Below are 19,115 nucleotides of genomic sequence, written 5' to 3'. Positions count from 1 at the left end.
ATCAGCCTAGGGTTTGGTGCTGAAAAGGTGCTTTTAACATATCTTTGTCTCCAAATGTAGGTCTGCTTTTAGTTGGAGCACAGCTAGTCTGCAAACTCTATGGATATATCCATCTGGGATGGTGACTTGGACAGTCTGAAATAAACCATAAGAGCATAGAGTTTGTTGTTAATGCCTAGAAGCTGAGCATATTAATCTATTTATATCTCATGGAGCTGGTCCAGTCATCCAGCTTTGCCTGTCTTTTAGCAGGCATGCAGGAGCATGTACATTTGTCATTCTTACAGATGTTTGGGATTTTGCTGTTTCCTTGCTTACCACCTTTGTTGAGTAGGACTTGTGTTTATCTGGTGTTTTTCTTGGGTCTGCAGCTGCTCTTTTCAACAGGGCTGTGATGTGGGTGGATTTTAGTATGCTTGTGTTAAGGTAAGTCAGTAAAATGTGTTTGTACGTTACATAACACCTCACTTGTGAACTTAAGCAGAGCAACACCGCTTACTTCAGTTGTGTTTTTGATTTCCCCTTTTCAAGCAGAGGATGTTCTGAGGCAGAGCACTCCGGCACTGCTCTTTGCACAGTTGGTTGCCACAGCACAGTGCGATGCACGCACGCTCCCTCCATCGTGACATCATCACCTGCTTCTGTCTCCAGTGGAAACCCACATCTACCTTTCTGTAAGGAATGACCCTGAACATCCCTAGCTGCTACTGAGTGTGCCCAGCTACTGCAGCATTTGCTTCATGTAAACAAGGGTGAGGACCATAGAATAGAATACATAGAATAAACCAGGTTGGAAGAGACCTTCAAGATCATCACGTCCAACCCATCAACCAATCCAACACCACCCAAACAACTAACCCACGGCACCAAGCACCCCATCAAGTCTTCTCCTGAAAACCTCCAGTGATGGCGACTCCACCACCTCCCCAGGCAGCCCATTCCAATGGGCAATCACTCTTTCTGTATAGAACTTTTTCCTGACATCTGAACCTCCCCTGGTGCAGCCTGAGACTGTGTCCTCTTGTTCTGGTACTGGCCGCCTGGGAGAAGAGACCAACATCCGTCTGTCTACAACCTCCCTTCAGGTAGTTGTAGAGAGTAATAAGGTCACCCCTAAGTCTCTGCTTCTCCAGGCTAAGCAACCCCAGCTCCCTCAGCCTCTCCTCGTAGGGCTTATGTTCCAAACCCCTCACCAACTTTGTTGCTCTTCTCTGGACTCATTCCAGCAAGTCAACATCCTTCCTAAACTGAGGGACATGTGCACCATGACAAGTGCAATAATTTTTCTGACCAAGGCCAATTTGCATCCTGGGCTGCATCAAACTCCTGGCCAAACTGTCAGCCTGTGGCTTAGACAGCAGCACTCTGTGCTGGGTTAGGAACTGGCTGGAGGGCTGAGCTTTAAAAGAAAAGATCCAACAATCCCTGGAGATGTTCAAAAGAGGATTGGATGTGGCACTTGAAGCCATGGTTTTGTTAGTCATGTGGAGCTGGGTGATAGACTGGACTTGATGATCTCTGAGGTCTTTTCCAACCTTGTTGATTCCATGATTCTATGCTTCTATGAAAAAAAGCATGGAAGGCAGGTCAAAGCAGGTGATTTTATCACCCTGCTCTGGTGAGACTTCCCCTGGAATACTGGGTCCTGTTTTGCAGCCCTCATGACAAAGACATTAAGCTGTTGGAGAAGATCCAGGGAAGGGCCACAAACATGATCGGAGGGCTGGAGCACCTCTTCTACGAGGACAGGCTGAGAGAGCTGGAGAAGAGAAGGCTGTTGGGGGACCTCATTGAGGCCTTTCAATATTTAAAGAGGGCCTATAAGAAAGATGGGGACAATCTTTTTACCAAGGCAAAAGGGCAAGAAGTGATGGTTTTAAACTAAAAGAGCTGGGTAGATTCAGACTGGATACAAAGAAGGTATTTTCTACAATGAGGCTGGTCGAACACTGGCCCAGGTTTGCCCAGAATGTTCCCATCCCTGGAAACATTCAAGGTGAGGTTGGACAGGGCTCTGAGCAGCCTGATCTAGTTAAAGATGTCCTTGCTTACTGCAGGGGAATTGGACCAGATGCCTTTTAAAGAACTCTCCCAACCTATAGCATACCATGATTCCTTCCATAGTAAGTAATGTTGACCTCTGAAAGGGCAAATAAGTGGAAACATAAGTCACAGAAGTTGTTTTCTTTCTAGCTTAACCATGTTGCAGCTCTTTCAGCACCTTCCAGGTCAAACAAGACATATTTCCTCACTCCTCTTGCCCCTGAGTTAGTAAATAATTCCAGGCTGGTGGGAAAGAAGCACGTTTTAGATTCTTCTCTGTTATCTGCCATGGATATGAACACAGTATTTTCCACAGAGATGGATCATTAACTAGCCCCAGATGTTAAATGATTCATTATGCTACAGAGCCATAGCTTAGTGACTCTTTTCTCCTTTGTTTATATTTACAAATTAATTTCCCATTCTTACTTCATCTTGCTTAACTGTTACTGCAGTAGAGAATGAGTTGCAGTGTTAGAAAAGAAATTATTATTCATCACAATTGTAATAAAACAATAAATACCCATCTTAGCCAAAAAGCACAAAATAGCTTTCTTCCCCCAAAAGATTCCTGGGTTAATAAATTAGAAGAGTTTATTTTAAAAATGAAATCCCTGCTTTTGGTGTTGGACTGGAGTTAAAATTGAAACAGGGGGAAGGGAATTAATTGGAGCCCACATTGGATAATCGGTAATGTAATAAAGGCAGCAGCTCCTGTAGACTCTGCCTATCAAGAGAAAGTGAGGAGGTCACACAAGAGGGGTGCCTGAATGAATGATGACTCCCTCTTGTAACAGTCCCTGAGAAAAATTGTGTGAGGGAGAGCAACTGTGTTTGTTTTGGCAGAGCTGAGAACAGAATCTGTTTTCTTTGGTGTGTTTTAATTCCCCTTGTGGATCCTGATGCCGGAAAACAATTGAAAAGAGCAAAAGAGAGAGTCATTACTGTAAGCTTTGTCTGCTGCAATTGGGCAGAGTTATCTGGAAATTATAAAGCACTGCAGGTTGCTCCAGGCCATAAATCCTAACTCAAAGCCACGTGTAAAGCCTCGGAAAATTAAAATGCTGCAATTTGCTTTAACAAGCCCCAAAAGCTCCAGCTGCTGAGTCACTCTGACTACACAGTGCATAGTCTTCAAATATTCAAGGATGGATTGCAGCACTCTGAGGAGCAGGTCAGAGAAAGAACCAATTATGAAAGTACATGTGTAAACAAGTTCTGCCAACGCTTCAAACAACCTTTAAGATTATTCATAGAACCATTTAGGCTGGAAAAAGACCCTTAAGATCATCAGGTCCAACCACTAATCTAATACTTCCAATTCATAGAATAGTCCAGGCTGGAAGGGGCCTCCAAAGGTCATCTAGTCCAAGCCCCTCTGCAGTCAGCAGGGGCATCCTAAACTAGATCAGGCTGCCCAGAACCCTGCCAAGCCTCACTTTAGGTATCTCCAGGGATGGGGTCCCAACCACCTCCCTGGGCAACCTGTTCCAGTGTTCCATTACCCCCATAGTAAAGAACTCATTCTTAACATCCAATCTAAATCTGCTATTCTCTAGTTTGAAACCATTGCCCCTTGTCCTATTACCACAAGCCTTTGTAAACAGTCTCCCTCCATCCTTCTTGTAGGCCCCCTTCAGGTACTAGAAGGCTGCTATTAGGTCTCCCTGGAGCCTTCTCTTCTTCAGGCTGAACACCCCCAGCTCTCTCAGCCTGTCCTCATAGCAGAGGTTCTCTACCCACCCTGATAATTTTTGTGGCCCTCCTTTGGACCAGCTTCATTAGGTTCATGAGCCTCCTATATTGAGGTCCACCACTAAACCATGTTCCTAAGCATTGTGTCTATTCAACATCAAAGATCTTGTATTGAAAACTGCTTTTAATTTTTTAATAATTAAAAGAAAAAATTAAAATAAAACAAAAGCTATTTTGGCTAACAAGTCTGCTCCAAAAGAAGCCACCTTGCCTCCCCTACAAGACTTCTGATGCATGTAAAGAGTGATTAAACTGTTAGGTCAGCAACTGAAACACACTCAACAAAGTGATGGCAGCTTTTGTGTCAGTTTGTATGGAAGGCTTCTCACTATTACAATCACTGTCAGAAAGTGAGTATTGAATCTCCAGGAAATGTGAACCACAGCAATATTAGGGACGTGGCATAAAGTGGAGGAAAAAAACCCCAACAACAAACTCACCAATCCAACCTGAATTTATTGCAAATGTCTTTATTTGAAGTCTCAGTGGTCAGTAATGATTGGCAGTGATCTTTAATTAAGAAGACTTCACAACTGTATCTGGCTAGTGAAGAAACCTGAAGGGGAGGCACAAGCACCAGCTCGCTGCTTAAGCATGATTCCTAACCTCTGTCATACCGAGGTTCTCTGTGGTATCTGTTATGGCCCAGGGTTTGAGGGGTACAAAGAGAACAGGGTGTCCCATTTAAGTCATGATGCAGATGATATGACTCTGCTATGACTCCAGATCTGGCTCCCTCCAGCTCACACAAACCCAAAAGTACCCAACAGTTTCAGTCCCTGGGACATCCCTGTGTACCTTCCATGACTCACCCAAGGGCATAAACTGCTCAGCTCCAGAGAGTGCAGGGCAAAAGAAACACTAGACAGAGCAACCAGGCTGCAACACATGGTCCCTCCTCCATCAGCACAGATATAGCCAGCATTAATTCTGTGTAAGCTTTCCATGTCTTCCCAGGGGAAAAAAAACCCAAAACAACACAAAAACTGCCGTAATGATTAAACAACCCTCCCACCCCCTGCAAACAGTACTACTTAGAGACTTGTGCATTTACAAGGGCATAGTATTGTCCTTCCTTTGCCATTAACTGGCTGTGGGTGCCCTGCTCAACCACCCTGCCATTCTGGATCACTGCAATGATATCTGCAGTCTGTACGGTCGTCAGGCGGTGAGCAATGACAATGCAGGTTCGACCTTGCCGGGCATTATCCAGAGCTTTCTGGACAATCTGCACACAGATGCCAGAAAAATGCTGTTAACATTTTGAAAGCCTTCACTTGTCATAAGAACTACACTTGATTTACCTTTTATCATCACCTGAATGTATTTCCTGTAGACATGCATGTCAGTGCCCACAGGAGATCCTTATTCAATGGGTTTCTCACTGAGGTCAGTGAGACTGAGCAGATGAGCAGGAGACATTGACCCAACTAGTTTCTTGAGCATCTAGTTTGGGTCAGATTGCAAATTCAGTATTTACCATCAAATACAGCTGGTAGAAGGATAGGTGAAGAGTGTTAGCTCCCCACAGTGTTTCCTACTTAAAGTTTTGCTTTTTATTTCCTACTTGTTTTGTTTAGTAGAGGTGCACAACTTCCTAGCATGGCTCAGCTTGCAGCCAGAAAAACCACTGCGATGCACCTGCACCATGTTTTAGTTGGTTTTATTGTGCAGAAAGCAACTAGCCACATGCATAGACATACATATTTCCCATACTAATCATTACTCACCTTTTCACTTTCTGTGTCAAGAGCAGAGGTAGCTTCATCCAGAAGCAGAATGGCAGGATTACGAACCAGAGCACGGGCAATTGCTATTCTTTGTTTCTGACCTCCAGAAAGCTGTGCTCCTTTCTCACCCACTCGGGTATTATATTTCTGGATGTTAAAAATTAAACAAGGCCTGTGAATACTCTTAGAGAGGGGAGATTAGAAAAGTAAATTTTATGTGGGGCTATAAAAGTCATTAGGTATTTCCATCTTGAAAGGAAAGAATAGTGCAAGTGGTTTTAATAAAGCTAAAGGTTTCATAAACACCTCTAATATAAACAGTTACATATACAGCCACACATTTATACCTGGTCTTTCCCAAAGACTGGAATAGGTCTTGAATGGTAGCCTCAGTCATACAGCAATATGATGGCCACAGGCTTCTGCCCATGAACATATGATCACAAGAGTAATTAGAGATTTAATGCTTACTGGCATATAAATGAAGAACTTGATCCCCTGCTACTTGAGAATAAAGAATCTCAAACATCATTAGGAGCAATGAAGATGAAACATTTTTCAGCATCATCACATCATTTTCAAGTCATACAGCACTACATTGAAAACAAACTATCAAAGCATTTTTCCTTGTTAGAATCAAATTCTTGGCAATCATGAAGGTCAAATGCTGGGTCATTAATTTTTGATTTATTGTCCCTTCATATTTGTTAAGAAACACTCCCAGTTAGAAATAGAACTTTTAGTTTTAGATAATAATTCAGTCTCTCAGAGTAACCTGAGAACTTTCAGCTGTCAAAAAAGAAAACAAAAAAAAATCAAAGAAATTGTGAGGACTTATTTCTACACAGAATGTCTCATTATTCCCCTCCCCCATATGCTGCTTTGTCTACCAATATATTAGTGGAAGCATTGGGGGGAGGGGGGGGGTTGAGCAAAATAAGGATTTTAAGCTTGAAACACACTGATATTTCTTTAGCATAAGTTCTATACTCTTACCCATTAAGGGAAACAATATTTATTGCTGTCTACAACTACCTGAAGGGTGGTTGTAACCAGGAGGGGGTTGGTCTCTTCTCCCAGGCAACCAGCACCAGAACAAGGGGACACAGTCTCAAGCTGCGCCAGGGGAAGTTTAGGCTCGAGGTGAGGAGAAAGTTCTTCACCGAGAGAGTCATTCGCCATTGGAATGGGCTGCCCAGGGAGGTGGTGGAGTCACCATCCCTGGAGGTGTTCAAGAGGGAATTGGATGTCAGTCATGAGGTCTGTGGTGACAGGTTAGCTTTGGTGATCTTTGAGGTCTCTTCCAACCTTGGTGATTCTGTATGTGAATTTGATCTATGCAAGGAAAATTACCTAGATTCTACCTATGTAAAAATTACCTACTTAAGGAAAATGACCTAGATTTTTCCATATCATTCCAAATACCTAATTTCACTGTGAAGATCACTGTGTCTTACCTCTGGGAGTTTTTCAATGAAGGCATGAATATTTGCTGCTTTAGCTGCTTCTTCAATTTCCTTCTGACTAACCACTCTGCTGTTGTCTCCATATTGAATATTTTCAGCAATGCTGCAGTCAAACAAGACAGGCTCCTGTGACACCAGGCCCAGTCTGGACCTCAGCCATTGTAAATGCAAAGATCTGGTATCAAACCCATCTGCTAACTAGAAAAAGCAACAGAAAATGATGCCAAGTTGACGACAGAGCTCATCCACAGATACAGACTGTAAACAGGAAGCACAAATTGTAATAGGAAGCCTGTTAAGTGTCAGATTCCCAGCTGAAATCAAGTAAACTTTGCATGCAAAATGGAAAAGAAGCAGCAGTGTAGATGAAACATTTCCTTCCATTAGTTTTCAATTGTGTGTGTGTGTGTTTACTTCCACTTCCCAATAGAGCACAGAGCTCAGGCTATTCCTGCAGCCCTTCCAGTCCTGCTGGCCACTAGAAGCACCAGGAACCTCACCAGAAAGCCTGTCCCTAAGAATCTGAACACAACAACAAATATTCTTGGCTGTAGGCTGTTAACTCAACTGTAAAACCTCTGAGGAGGTTTTAAGACCTTTCTACACCCATTGAAGGGGATTGCAGCAAAATCCCATTGCAACATTCTGACAATGATGCAGTAGTATCCCTGTGGGATTATATTTGCATTATCTGATTTGCAATGTCTGTGTGTTCATTCATATCAGTGAGATGACAAGCAAGTCGCATCAACTTCATGCACCTGTGTGACAGGCTGTGAGCAGCTTTGAGGAGGCAACAGTGTCTGACCTGGCCATTCTCTTCTTTGGTGAGACCTGCACCCCAAGCTGGTGCACTGTGCCAACACAGGTGCCAGTGGTGGTGTGTGTTGCAAATGCACAAGGCAGTCAGTGACAGGGGTCACTGTAGCCAGGTTATCTACAGCTCCATTTGAGCCACAACCTCAATAGCCCATATTTCTAAAAGAGGATTTCTTGCCAGAGTTATGGCAAGGATTGTTTAAAGCCTTTGAAACCTTGGAAGATAAAGAGTTCTGTAGATTTAATTATTATTAATAGCCACACAAATCTATTTTTACCACTTGTCCTTCTGCAGGGTCATAAAATCTCTCCAGGAGCTGAATGGATGTACTTTTGCCACAGCCGCTGCTTCCTACTAATGCCAGAGTCTGTCCTTTGTTAACCTTCACGTTGAGTCCTTGCAAAACTTGAACTTCTGGCCTCGTTGGGTATACAAAATGGATGTTTCTGAACTCAATGTTGCCATCAAACTCACTCTGGAAAGCAACAGAGAGTTCACATGCTCAAATTGGCATTTATTAGCTTCAACTACAGCAATACTTGTAAGACTTTGTGTTTTCAGTGAAAGAACTGACAGGAAAGTTTGGGAAGGTGTTTTCAAAATTGCTGTTGAAGTTATTTTAAATTACATATTTGAATTCATGTGGCATTATTTATGGGATTATCTGCAGACAAGTTACTAGAGCCTTCTGCAGAAAGTTTTTGTCATCTCTTTTATCCATTTTTTACTTTGTCTTTGAAAAGAATATCTGTAGATAAATAACATTAATATGTTTCATTTCTGACACATGTAATCGAGGCACTTCTGCTCTTGACATAATCTACAGCATTTGCTTTCCTAATCTCACACTGGATGTAGCACAATGTGATCAAACTTAGCACAAGGTTAAGATGAGCTATTAAGATAACAGTTAAATTCTCCAGCAGGCAATTTGCAGGCATGCAGGACAAGCTGTGTTCTGAAAGGCAGTGATAGTTGTTAGACATTCTAGGCAGGTAAGTTTCAAAGCACAAGTGGAAGAAAGGGGGAATGCTCCTACCCCTGTCATGTTTGGGGTAGAGACCAGCCCCATGTACATAACAGGGGGAAAACTAGTACAGTGCTTTGGCACCAGCTGATGAGGTAATGTAATGGGCTCAAAGCTTTGCTTTGCTAAATCACAGTTATCACTGGTATTCAAGTCCAGTCTATAACCAGAAATATTTTCAGTTCAGTTTTATTTTACCAGGATCTTCTGCCAAAACTTTGTGTCACCCATGCTGGAAGACTCTTGTTTAAGAACATAAGTGAACAAAACATGAAATGCTGAAATCCTGTGTATAAGATTGAAGTTATAGAACCTGGATTATGCCTTCCTGACTAAAGGCTACCATGTAAAACCTACTTGGGAAGATAATTTTAAACTCAAACAGATGTGCAAACATAATCCTTCCAAAACATGTAAACTGAAAACATGTCAGGCAGAAATTTGACAAGTGCTGAAGTCAGTTTCCTTAAGGAGAGTTTTGGGTTAGACCAGAGGTTTTTCTGGGATTAAAGTTTGTTCTAAATTTTATCTATTTGTTTTCCTTGCTGCTGTTGTATTTCTTGTGGTTCCTTCTTCACAAATTTAGAGCAAACCAGATTATTCTTCAAGTTAGCTTTGCAATCACAAGAGCACAATTCGTACTTTTAAGTTTCCACCGTTGTAAGAGGATGGTTTTGGCAAGCCTGCTGTAAAGGAACACAAAAAAGAGTAGAAGAATGCATTTGTGTTTTATTTCTCCTGTAGACCCTCAGAAAGGCAACACAGTAGAACTGACATTGTCAGTGTTTTCCTGAATTCACTTGAGGTGTGGGTCAGTAGAACGAAAAGCATTTGGTTTAGGTCATTCAGAACAAAACTGCACCTAAGGCTACACATTTCTGATTGAAAACTAGATATAGTGTGATCCATTCAAAAATTATTAATGAATCACTATCACTCTTTTATGTAATGTCTGCCTTTTGCAGTATGCTAAAAATAAGGAAGCTACGTAGAGATGGAGACAACAAAATGTGGCTTCAACATTTTTTTTCTGGAAAACAAACAAACCAACCCCAAAAACCTCAATCCTTGCCACCCCAAAACCCTTACCAATTTTTCACCTTCTTCACTGTAGCTGTCAATTAGAGGTTTTCTGTCCAAAAGTTGGAAAATTCTTTGGGCTGACATTCTAGCTTTGCCAAAATCTGGTGCTAGGGAAGCAGACTGACCAACATTCATAGCTGCAAATATGACAGAAGAGAAGACTCTAAAAAGAAAAGAACAAAGCATCATTCGTTTCGGGTAGAACAACGCATTGTGTTCCTCATGTGTAAAACAAAGCTTTGGAATAAAGGTTTTTAGTTTCTTTATGATATTTCTGGAGTTCCTCATGCCCCCAAAATGTCATCCAGTATAAGGAAGTTCTGTTTGTGCCTGTAACTACTTTATATATGAAGAGTAGTGTCACATCACTTCCCTGCCTGTAAGGAATATTAAACAGCAAAGAGTTCCTCAGTGTAGAATAGAATAGAATAGAATAGAATAGAATAGAATAGAATAGAATAGAATAGAATAGAATAGAATAGAATAGACCAGGTTGGAAGAGACCTTCAAGATCATTGTGTCCAACCTATCATCCAACACCACCTAACCAACTAAACCATGCAACCAAGCACCCGATCAAGTCTCCTCCTGAACACCTCCAGTGATGGTGACTCTACCACCTCCTCGGGCAGGTATTCTGAGCACAGCCACAAGCTGTGGGCATTCACTGCCCAAATATACACCTTTCCCCAAAGCAGCCCTTCTGCCCAAACTGCACTCCCATCCAGACTGAATTCCTGAATCTCTATGCCCCATTACCCTGTAAGGGGATGAAATAATTTGCATGCATTGAAGTCACCATCCTGTGTATTGATTAAAAAAACCCCAGCAAACAACCCCCAAAAAAGCATTTTATAAAGTGTACTCACATAAAAACATTTTCAAAGTTGCTCAGGCAGTGGGCAATGAGCCATGCCCCAAATCTGAAGACTGCTGCGTTAATGAAGAACTCTGCAGACTGAGCTACTCCATAGGTGAATCCGTAGAGAGGGGCTTTGGTCAGAGAAATTCTGATAAAGGAAGAGACTGTTCATAAATAACTTGTAAAACACACAGCAGATGCTGGCTGGGGGGATGGACAGGTTTCTGTGTTAAAGTTCAAGAAATACAGCTCACCCCCCTAAAACCACAACAGATCAGCCCAGAACATATCAACACTCACAAACAACCCCTGCCAGACCCTGAAAGCATCCCACATCATGACACTGAAGTGCCCCTAGGACAGAAAGCAATGAGCTTCTTCATCCTTAGTTATGCTAGCCTGAATCCCTTCCTTTGCTTTTCTATAGCAGGGCAGGTCACTGGAGCAGTTAAATAATAAAATTTAATAACTACCACATATGATCCTTTCTATTGAGAAAAGAAACAGGGTCCAGCCCAGCCTCAGAGCTGCCTGTGGGCTTCCGCCAGGTCTTCCCATCTGAGCAGAGACTCATTTGGAGCAGGGACATATTGCTAGATATCCCCACAGGGATTCAGACTAAGCCTCTATTTCTCAATCCTTCCTTTTGGAGAAGTTTCATTTCGTGCAGAAAATTGAATGCATGCTGTATCAAGAGTATGAAGGACTCTCTGACCTCATGGTTTAGGATGCTCCCTGAGGAAATGGAAATCTCCTTTCTAGTCTGAGCTGTAAATCAGAGACCTTTGACAGTCCAGGCAAGCATCCTGCCCGTATCTGGTCTACTAGCAGTTCATCATACACTGAGTTTTAACATTGTGTTGGCTGAGAACAGATTATACAATGCATAATTTTCAGTTTCCTCTTTTACATTAGGTATTTTGAAGGAGGGGAAAAAACAAGATTAGATTTTTTGGCTGTCTTGTTTAAATAAAATGAAGCTAGAAAATTCCAGGATCCCTGGTGATTCAAAAGTGTTTCAGTGGGGACAGGTCAGTGTGAAGTAGCAGGTCAAACAGGGGAAATATATGAAGTTCATGTCAAGGTTTCAAAGCCATATGAGTGGAATAAAACTGGCTTATATTATAAAGGGCGTGGTATGGGAGTTAACTGTCAGATCCAGAGTTAGCTAGTGTCAGTGTAATACATTGAAATGGAGTGCTTGTATGTCCTACACTTTAGGCATGCACAGACAAACAATATTCTGTAGTATATTGTGCATAGCAGATAAGCATAAATCATAGAGTCACAGAATCAATAGGGTTGGAAAAGACCTCAAAGATCATCAAGTCCAATCTATCACCCAAGACCTCACGACTGCTAGACCATGGCACCAAGTGCCACGTCCAATCCCCTCTTGAACACCTCCAGGGATGGCTACTCCATCACCTCCCTGGGCAGCACATTCCAATGCCTAACAACTCTCTCAGTGAAGAACTTTCTCCTCACCTCAAGTCTAAACTTCCCCTGGTGCAGCTTGAGACTGTGTCCTCTTGTTCTGGTGCTGGTTGCCTGGGAGAAGAGACCAACCCCCTCCTGGCTACAACCACCCTTCAGGTAGTTGTAGACAGCAATAAGGTCTCCCCTGAGCCTCCTCTTCTCCAGGCTAAACAACCCCAGCTCCATCAGCCTCTCCTCATAGGGTCTCTCTTTGTAGGGAGTGTTTGCATAATAAAAAGGTAAATCCTGTAAATACCTTTTTGCTTTGTGTTTAAGGATGTATATGAAAATATCCCAAGTGAACAAATTTCAAAGCTGATATCCATTTACATAAGGTCCTTTCCAAGCTTTTTGAGTACACATTTACATAGTGTCCTTTCCAATCTTTTGGGTATTGGACAGTTTGAAAGAAGTTAATTCCCAATAAATCTGAAGGACAACAAAGAAAGAATTATAAAAATAAATATCCCACCTGTATGGACCATCCAAACTAGCAACATATCTTTCATAAAATGCTTCTTCTCTGGTCAGTGAAGCCACAGTCCTTATGTTTTCAACAGCTTCTGTTGCAATCTAAATTGAGAGATAAACCAAATGTGAGGCAGTTTCTAACAACTGTGATCTACAGTGTATCTCCTAAACACTTGGTTTCTTCCTTATTTTAGCTCAAAAGTGCTTGCCTAGGAGGAGGGATTGAGATTTACTATCAGGTGAAGAGATTGTTCACCTCACAGTCACAAGACAAGGTGGGGATGAAGCCAACAGTGTATTTGAGTTGAGAAACTTGGGCCAGCACACAGGAAGCATCATCAGCCCTTGCCCCAAGCTGTGGGTTGTGATCCCAATGAAGTAAACCCTAATTATTAAAATAAAGAACAAATCTCAGTCATCTGGGCACAGCTTGCACTTTCACATGGACTACTGTCTCCTGAAGAGTGCTATCATGTGAATGAACACAGTACTCTAAAACTCTTGAGAGCATTAATGGTTTGCATTTTATGATGGGATAAAAAAGTAGCAATGTCAGAGCTTGGTGGCTCAGCCCTGCAAAGCTTCTGGCCACAGCACAGAGCAGTGCAGAACTACACTACTTTCCCTAGGCATAAGGTGCACCAGTGCCAATGCTGCTGCTATTACAGTTGTTTCTGCCCAGAAATCTGCTATGGAGGCTTTCCAATACATCTTTGCAGCCCCATTTACAGATGTTTTTTATTATCTGAGTTTTGCTTTTCTTGGGGATATATAAACATTCCCTTAGTCTCCCATCCTGTCCTATCGTCTCCCCTCCCCTCTTGATTTATCTTGGATAACTGAGTCAGCTATAATATAGCTGACTTAAAGTGATCTCACACCATAGTCCTGTAGTTAAAATTGGAGAACTTACTCTTCCAGCCTCTTCCAAAGCTTTTTGGTCTTTTGCAGCATGACCAGACACAGAGCTAACACTTGCAGCATTTGCAGCAATAACAAAAGGAATGCAGGCCAGGATAAGCAAAGTTAGCTGCCAGCCGTAGACAAAAGCAATAATGATGGCAGTCAGAAGGGTAAAGACAGTCATAGTCATCAGGCCAAGTCGACTTCCAGTTGCCTAAGAAAACCCCAGAAACCCCAAAATATCTCTCATTAGATTTTCTCTTTGTTACTTACATCACCACTTCAAATTGCTATAGAGTCAAGGCCAGAGTGTCAGCTGGAAAATGAAACCATGCGTGGTCATGTGTGTGAACATCATTCATCTTCTTATGTAACTGTTCCTAGATGTTCCTCATACCTGACAGTGTTCAGGCCTTCAAGCAGTCACAGAACCAACCATGTAGGTTGGAAAAGACCCTTGGGATCATGAAGTCCAATCATTAACTATACAATGTTCACCCCTAAACCATATCCCCAAGCACCACATCTAAATGATCTTTAAACACATCCAGGGTTAGTGACTCAATCACCTCCCCGGGCAGCATGTTCCAATGCCTGACCACTCCTTATGTGAATTTTTTTCCTAATGTCCCATCTAAACCTACCCTGCTGCAGCTTGAGGCCATTCCCCCATGTTCTATCACTAACTACCTGTGAGAAGAGACCAGCACCAACCTCTCTACAACATCCTTTCAGGTAGTTGTAGAGAGTACCAGCAACTGGTTGTGATGATTGTTTAATTATTTATCCAGAACTTCTCATACTACCTGAAGCACAGGAGGCTGTGGCCACTGTCAGTAGGGCAGATTGATGGTTGGGCGCCCAACATTAGGCAAGGGGGGCTTAATTCTAACAACAACCATTCATTGACCCATCCCACTTACGGTGATGGAAACCACTTATTGTCAGCTTCTCACACTACTGCACCTGGGGCTGAGTTCTCAGGAAAAACATCTGGATTTGGCCACCCTGCAGAAATGCTTTATCTCAGTGGGATAACAAGTGAGAAAAATGAACTCATACTGAAGAAATCCTGTATCTTCCCAGCCTGTGTAACTTTTCCATCGAGAACTTTTAAAAGGGGAGAATTATTAGCATCAAGCATCCGGGTGGGCTCTGATCTGCAGAAAGAAGGTCTGAAAACAGCCTTGCGGAAATAGTTCATCTTCCAGAATTTGGCTTGATGGAAAAAGGAAAAAAACAAACCACCACAACCTTGGGTGGGAAGCAAAAATTCTTCTCTCTTTTGCCAAAGACTTCTCTTGTTCAATAAAATTTAAAATAGTAATAATGAGACCAATGCCAAGGTGAATTGTTGCCATATGTTCTAGAGGCTGCACATAAAGATGGGTTTGGAAAACTTCAGCCAGCACAGCATGCTGCTTACTTACAGACACTCTGTAGTGCTCCAGAAAACACAATAGCTTTGGAGACCAATTCATGCCCTTAGCTGGCCTTTTTAGTTAGGGGACCTTATGCACTTCTCCTTTCTACTGTCTTGACATGTGATATAGTCCAATGCCACTGAAACAAACTGGAACTTAGAAAGATCAAGATAACTAAGTTTTACCAAAGGCTATTTGCTCACTACAAGCTCATAAAGAAAGAGGACAGCAGAGAAATGAAAAAGTCTGTGAAGATTGAAAAATATACATCCAAAGCCTTTTAAACTCAAAGAATTGTGAAGAAAACAAAACCACCTTTAAAAAAAGCAAGGTTTTCCCCCACAAGTTCTGCAGTTATTTTTCTTTTTTTTTTTTCCTATTGTTCCTATTTTTTCCTCAAGGAAAAGGGAAGAAACAGAGAGACATTTGGCAGGTTGTCAAGCACTGCTGTTGAGGTGAGCAATAGGAGGAATCATGTAGAATTTGCCTGCCAGTGGCCATTTCACAGTATCACTAAGGCTGGAAGAGACCTTGAGGATCATCGAGTCCAACCTGTCTCCACAGACCTCATGACCAGACCATGGCACCAAGTGCCATGTCCAATTTCCTCTTGAACACCTCCAGGGATGGTGACTCCACCACCTCCCTGGGCAGCACATTCCAATGATGAATGACTCTCTCGGGGAAGAACTTTCTCCTCACCTCGAGTCTAAACCTCCCCTGGCGCAGCTTGAGACTGCGTCCCCTTGTTCTGGTGCTGGTTGCCTGGGACAAGAGACCAACCCCTTCCTGGCTACAACCACCTTTCAGGTAGTTGTAGAGGGCAATGAAGTCCCCCCTGAGCCTCCTCTTCTCCAGGCTAAACAACCCCAGCTCCCTCAGCCTCTCCTCATAGGGCTTGTAAAAACTTCTCCCATAGCAGCACCTTGAGTCATTCCCTCCTGTGACCATTGCCATCCCTGGTGCTTATTAATGCTAGAATGTTTCTTACTATTTGTTCTGCTTGCATGTGATCCAGATTTGGTCTGTTCTCTTCATTAAGGTCAGTAAGGTTTTGTGTCATCTACAGAAGCAAACTCTTCATGGCAGTCAGGTGGCAGCTGCCACAGAGTGTAAAATTCCAGGGTCCACTGATTCTGGTCCCTAACACATAGGCAGATTTCACGTTGCATGGTGAAGTGGTCTACAGTTATAATATACTTAGCATAAAGACTTGCAAGGAGCAAGGTACATGACCATCTGCTGGATTTTGATAGCTCTCATAAATTATCACCTGGGAAGCCATTTACAAGGTGTCAACAGCATACCACGTAAATGCATCTGTCAGTGTGTGAGGTAGATTTACTACCTTGTGAAAATGAGGTGGCAAATCAAGTAAGGTAATGATTTCTGAAATAATCTCAGTGTCCCTTACCAACTACAATTTATATTTGTAAGGAAAAAATAATAATTGTAAAAGCACACACCCACAAAAGAATCAACATACCCCTTTGACTTGAGAAGCATCTGTAGCAAGCCTAGTTAGCAAAACACCAACAGCATTTTTCTGATCATCATACCATCCAATCTCCTGCAAGACATTAAATCTTTGTTTAAAAAAATACTTAGGGGTTTTTACCACATGCCAAGATTGCTAATAAAATGAGCAGACATTTCCAGCTCAGGTATCACAGAATGCTGGGGACTGGAAGGGACCTTGAAAGATCATCCAGTCCAACCCCCACTGCCAGAGCAGGATCACCTATACCAGATCACACAGGAACATATCCAGATGTCCCCGGAGAGGAAGACTCCACAACCCCCCGGGCAGCCTGTTCCAGCATTCTGTCACCCTCACAGGGAAAAAATTCTTCCTCATGCTCACATGGAACTTCCTATGCCTCAACTTCCACCCATTACCCCTTGTCCTGTCATCACTGAGCAGAGCCTGACTCCATCCTCTCAGCACTCATCCTTTACATATTTATAAATATTATTGAGGTCAGCCCTCAGTCTCCTCTCCAAGCTAAAGAGCCCCAGCTCCCTCAGCCTCTCCTCATAAGGAAGATGTTCCACTCCTTTAATCATCTGTGTGGCTCTGCCCTGAGAAATGGAAGTATGAGTCATGATGGCTGACTGTGATATTCTTCATCTGTGGTCAGCACCTTCCAGGAAAACCAAAAGGGGAAAAAAGCTTGTTTTTGTTTCATTTTGTGAATATCTAATTATTTACAATTAAAGTGCTGTGTGATGTTCTCCTGAATGGGCCTATTTAGACACTTGTAATTGCAAACTTTTTTTTGCTCAGTCCTTCCTTGGGCTTGAAGACATCAACGATTCTATTCTCTTCCTACAAGTAATTCCACTAACTATAGGCAAGCAGTTGATTATCTGCTTTTGCACACACAGGAAGGCCAAAGGCTATGGCAGGTTGTTCTTTTGTTTCTTTTGAAAAATCACTATTTTCCCTCTCCTAACCCTTTCAGATGTTCCTGTGAACACACAGGTTGTTGTCCCAGAGGGTTTAACAGCAGTAACTTCATTCTTTTCATGGGTAACTCTTGATGCAACAGGGCAATTTGAAATTGGGGGTTTCTCTAGTAAAAAAATGATCAGATTGTCTCTTTGCTGTAGATTGCAGTAGATTGTTTATTTAAATCTGCATAACTAAACAGATTAGATTTAAATCTATATATTACCCACTTGCATCATGATCACCCATGCAAGCGGAAGTTGAACTGTTTTGGTCATCCATGTGCATAGACAGCTGCCAACTGTGTGCATATTAGCATGCCAGAAACAGGCACATGTGCAATGACACTCCTTCAAAAATTAGGCTGTTTGCAGTGGCAGCAGCGAGCCCAATTGCACATGTGGCAGGACATTTGCAGAAAAGTTGTAGTTTTTCTCTAAGGTGGTGGTAGAAGAGATGTGTTTTTTGTTTTCTTTTCTCCAGACCACAGAATCAAAACCCAATGCGTGCCATGTAAGTTTGCAAAAGCCATCTGGCTTTCGTGATACCCTAGCTGCATAATTCATACCTGCTGAAGTAATGCTTTGAAGGACAAAGAGCGCAGTCTCATTGTTAGTATTTCTCCAGACTTCCCAAACATGAATCCCTGGGGGAGGGAAAAGTCACATTTTCTCATCTAATGCTTTAATTCTGTTTGTAAAGCCACACAACAAAAGCAATGACACCGAAAAGTCTCTAACCCCCTTTGCATACATAAGCTTTGAGAAAAGTGCCGTTCACATTCCTGGAACCAGAAACTATTTTCCCACAGAAAGGAAGTATCATGGTAAAGATGGGAGGAGCTTTGTTATAATGCCTTATCCATATGTACTAGAAGATAAATCAGACTATCAGGTTGTTGGCCTCCCTACTACCAGAGGTATTCCCTCCTAGCAGTCATACCAATGGATTTTCTGATATGCACATCAATGTGCAGTAGCTGTTTCCTGCAGGCTGTGAAGCAGTCATGACAGCAAACGATGGAGTTTGGAAAAATAGTGGTACTGAAAACACCATCTGCTATGGAAAAGGTCTATTTTATACTTTCTTTGGCAAAAGCCTATAGACTGTCAATGAGAAATGTCAGTTATAACTTTGAATTTTAAGACCAGACTCTCAGCTTTGATTTCAGTCCTGCAGAATTCACATTGCCTTCACTGTCTGACTTAAGCCAACAGCCATTATGGCCATATGTCATTAAAGTAAACACATCCATAAACCCCATCCATCTCAGAAAGAACCCTGGCATTTCTGTGTACTTTTTTAAGTTCTGAAGAGCATTTTGCTTCTTAGATTGCATTGATATGAGTTATACCTGGAGCCTGCTGGGGAGTTAAGAACTTCCAATGTTTCAACATAGTGACACTTACTTGGATTATGTACGCTGCTAAGATAATCACTCCAAGTAAAAGAAACATTAAAGAAAGCACCAGAGTGTTCTTACTCCTCTTTTCTGGATCTCTTTCTTGAAAAGCCTATGCAAGGGAAAGAAAAACAAACACAAAATTGAGTACACAGACAATAAGTGCCAGTTACATAAACCAAACTTCATCTCGAGAAG

The 19,115-nt window shown here is 42.2% G+C and overlaps 1 protein-coding gene across 1 annotated transcript in view; it reads right to left on the bottom strand.

Annotated features, from left to right (window-relative positions):
- Nucleotides 1–4,820: 4,820 nt before the first annotated feature.
- ABCB5 (ATP binding cassette subfamily B member 5) overlaps nucleotides 4,821–19,115 on the bottom strand; it is a 35,356-nt gene continuing 21,061 nt past the window's right edge. The window contains exons 18-28 of the mRNA XM_009907248.2: nucleotides 18,925–19,029; nucleotides 18,084–18,161; nucleotides 16,550–16,633; nucleotides 13,650–13,853; nucleotides 12,738–12,838; nucleotides 10,794–10,934; nucleotides 9,931–10,087; nucleotides 8,092–8,289; nucleotides 6,986–7,192; nucleotides 5,529–5,675; nucleotides 4,821–5,026 (exon numbers count right to left, since the gene is read on the bottom strand). Coding sequence (XP_009905550.2) covers nucleotides 4,829–5,026; nucleotides 5,529–5,675; nucleotides 6,986–7,192; nucleotides 8,092–8,289; nucleotides 9,931–10,087; nucleotides 10,794–10,934; nucleotides 12,738–12,838; nucleotides 13,650–13,853; nucleotides 16,550–16,633; nucleotides 18,084–18,161; nucleotides 18,925–19,029 — 1,620 coding nt within the window. The 3' untranslated portion in view covers nucleotides 4,821–4,828. The remainder of the gene's footprint in view (nucleotides 5,027–5,528; nucleotides 5,676–6,985; nucleotides 7,193–8,091; nucleotides 8,290–9,930; nucleotides 10,088–10,793; nucleotides 10,935–12,737; nucleotides 12,839–13,649; nucleotides 13,854–16,549; nucleotides 16,634–18,083; nucleotides 18,162–18,924; nucleotides 19,030–19,115) is intronic.

The sequence above is a fragment of the Dryobates pubescens genome, chromosome 4 (genome assembly GCF_014839835.1).
Source record: "Dryobates pubescens isolate bDryPub1 chromosome 4, bDryPub1.pri, whole genome shotgun sequence".
Classification (NCBI taxonomy): domain Eukaryota; kingdom Metazoa; phylum Chordata; class Aves; order Piciformes; family Picidae; genus Dryobates; species Dryobates pubescens.
The sequence above is the reverse complement of the archived record's forward strand: the minus strand, read 5'-3'. Positions and strand labels throughout refer to the sequence as shown.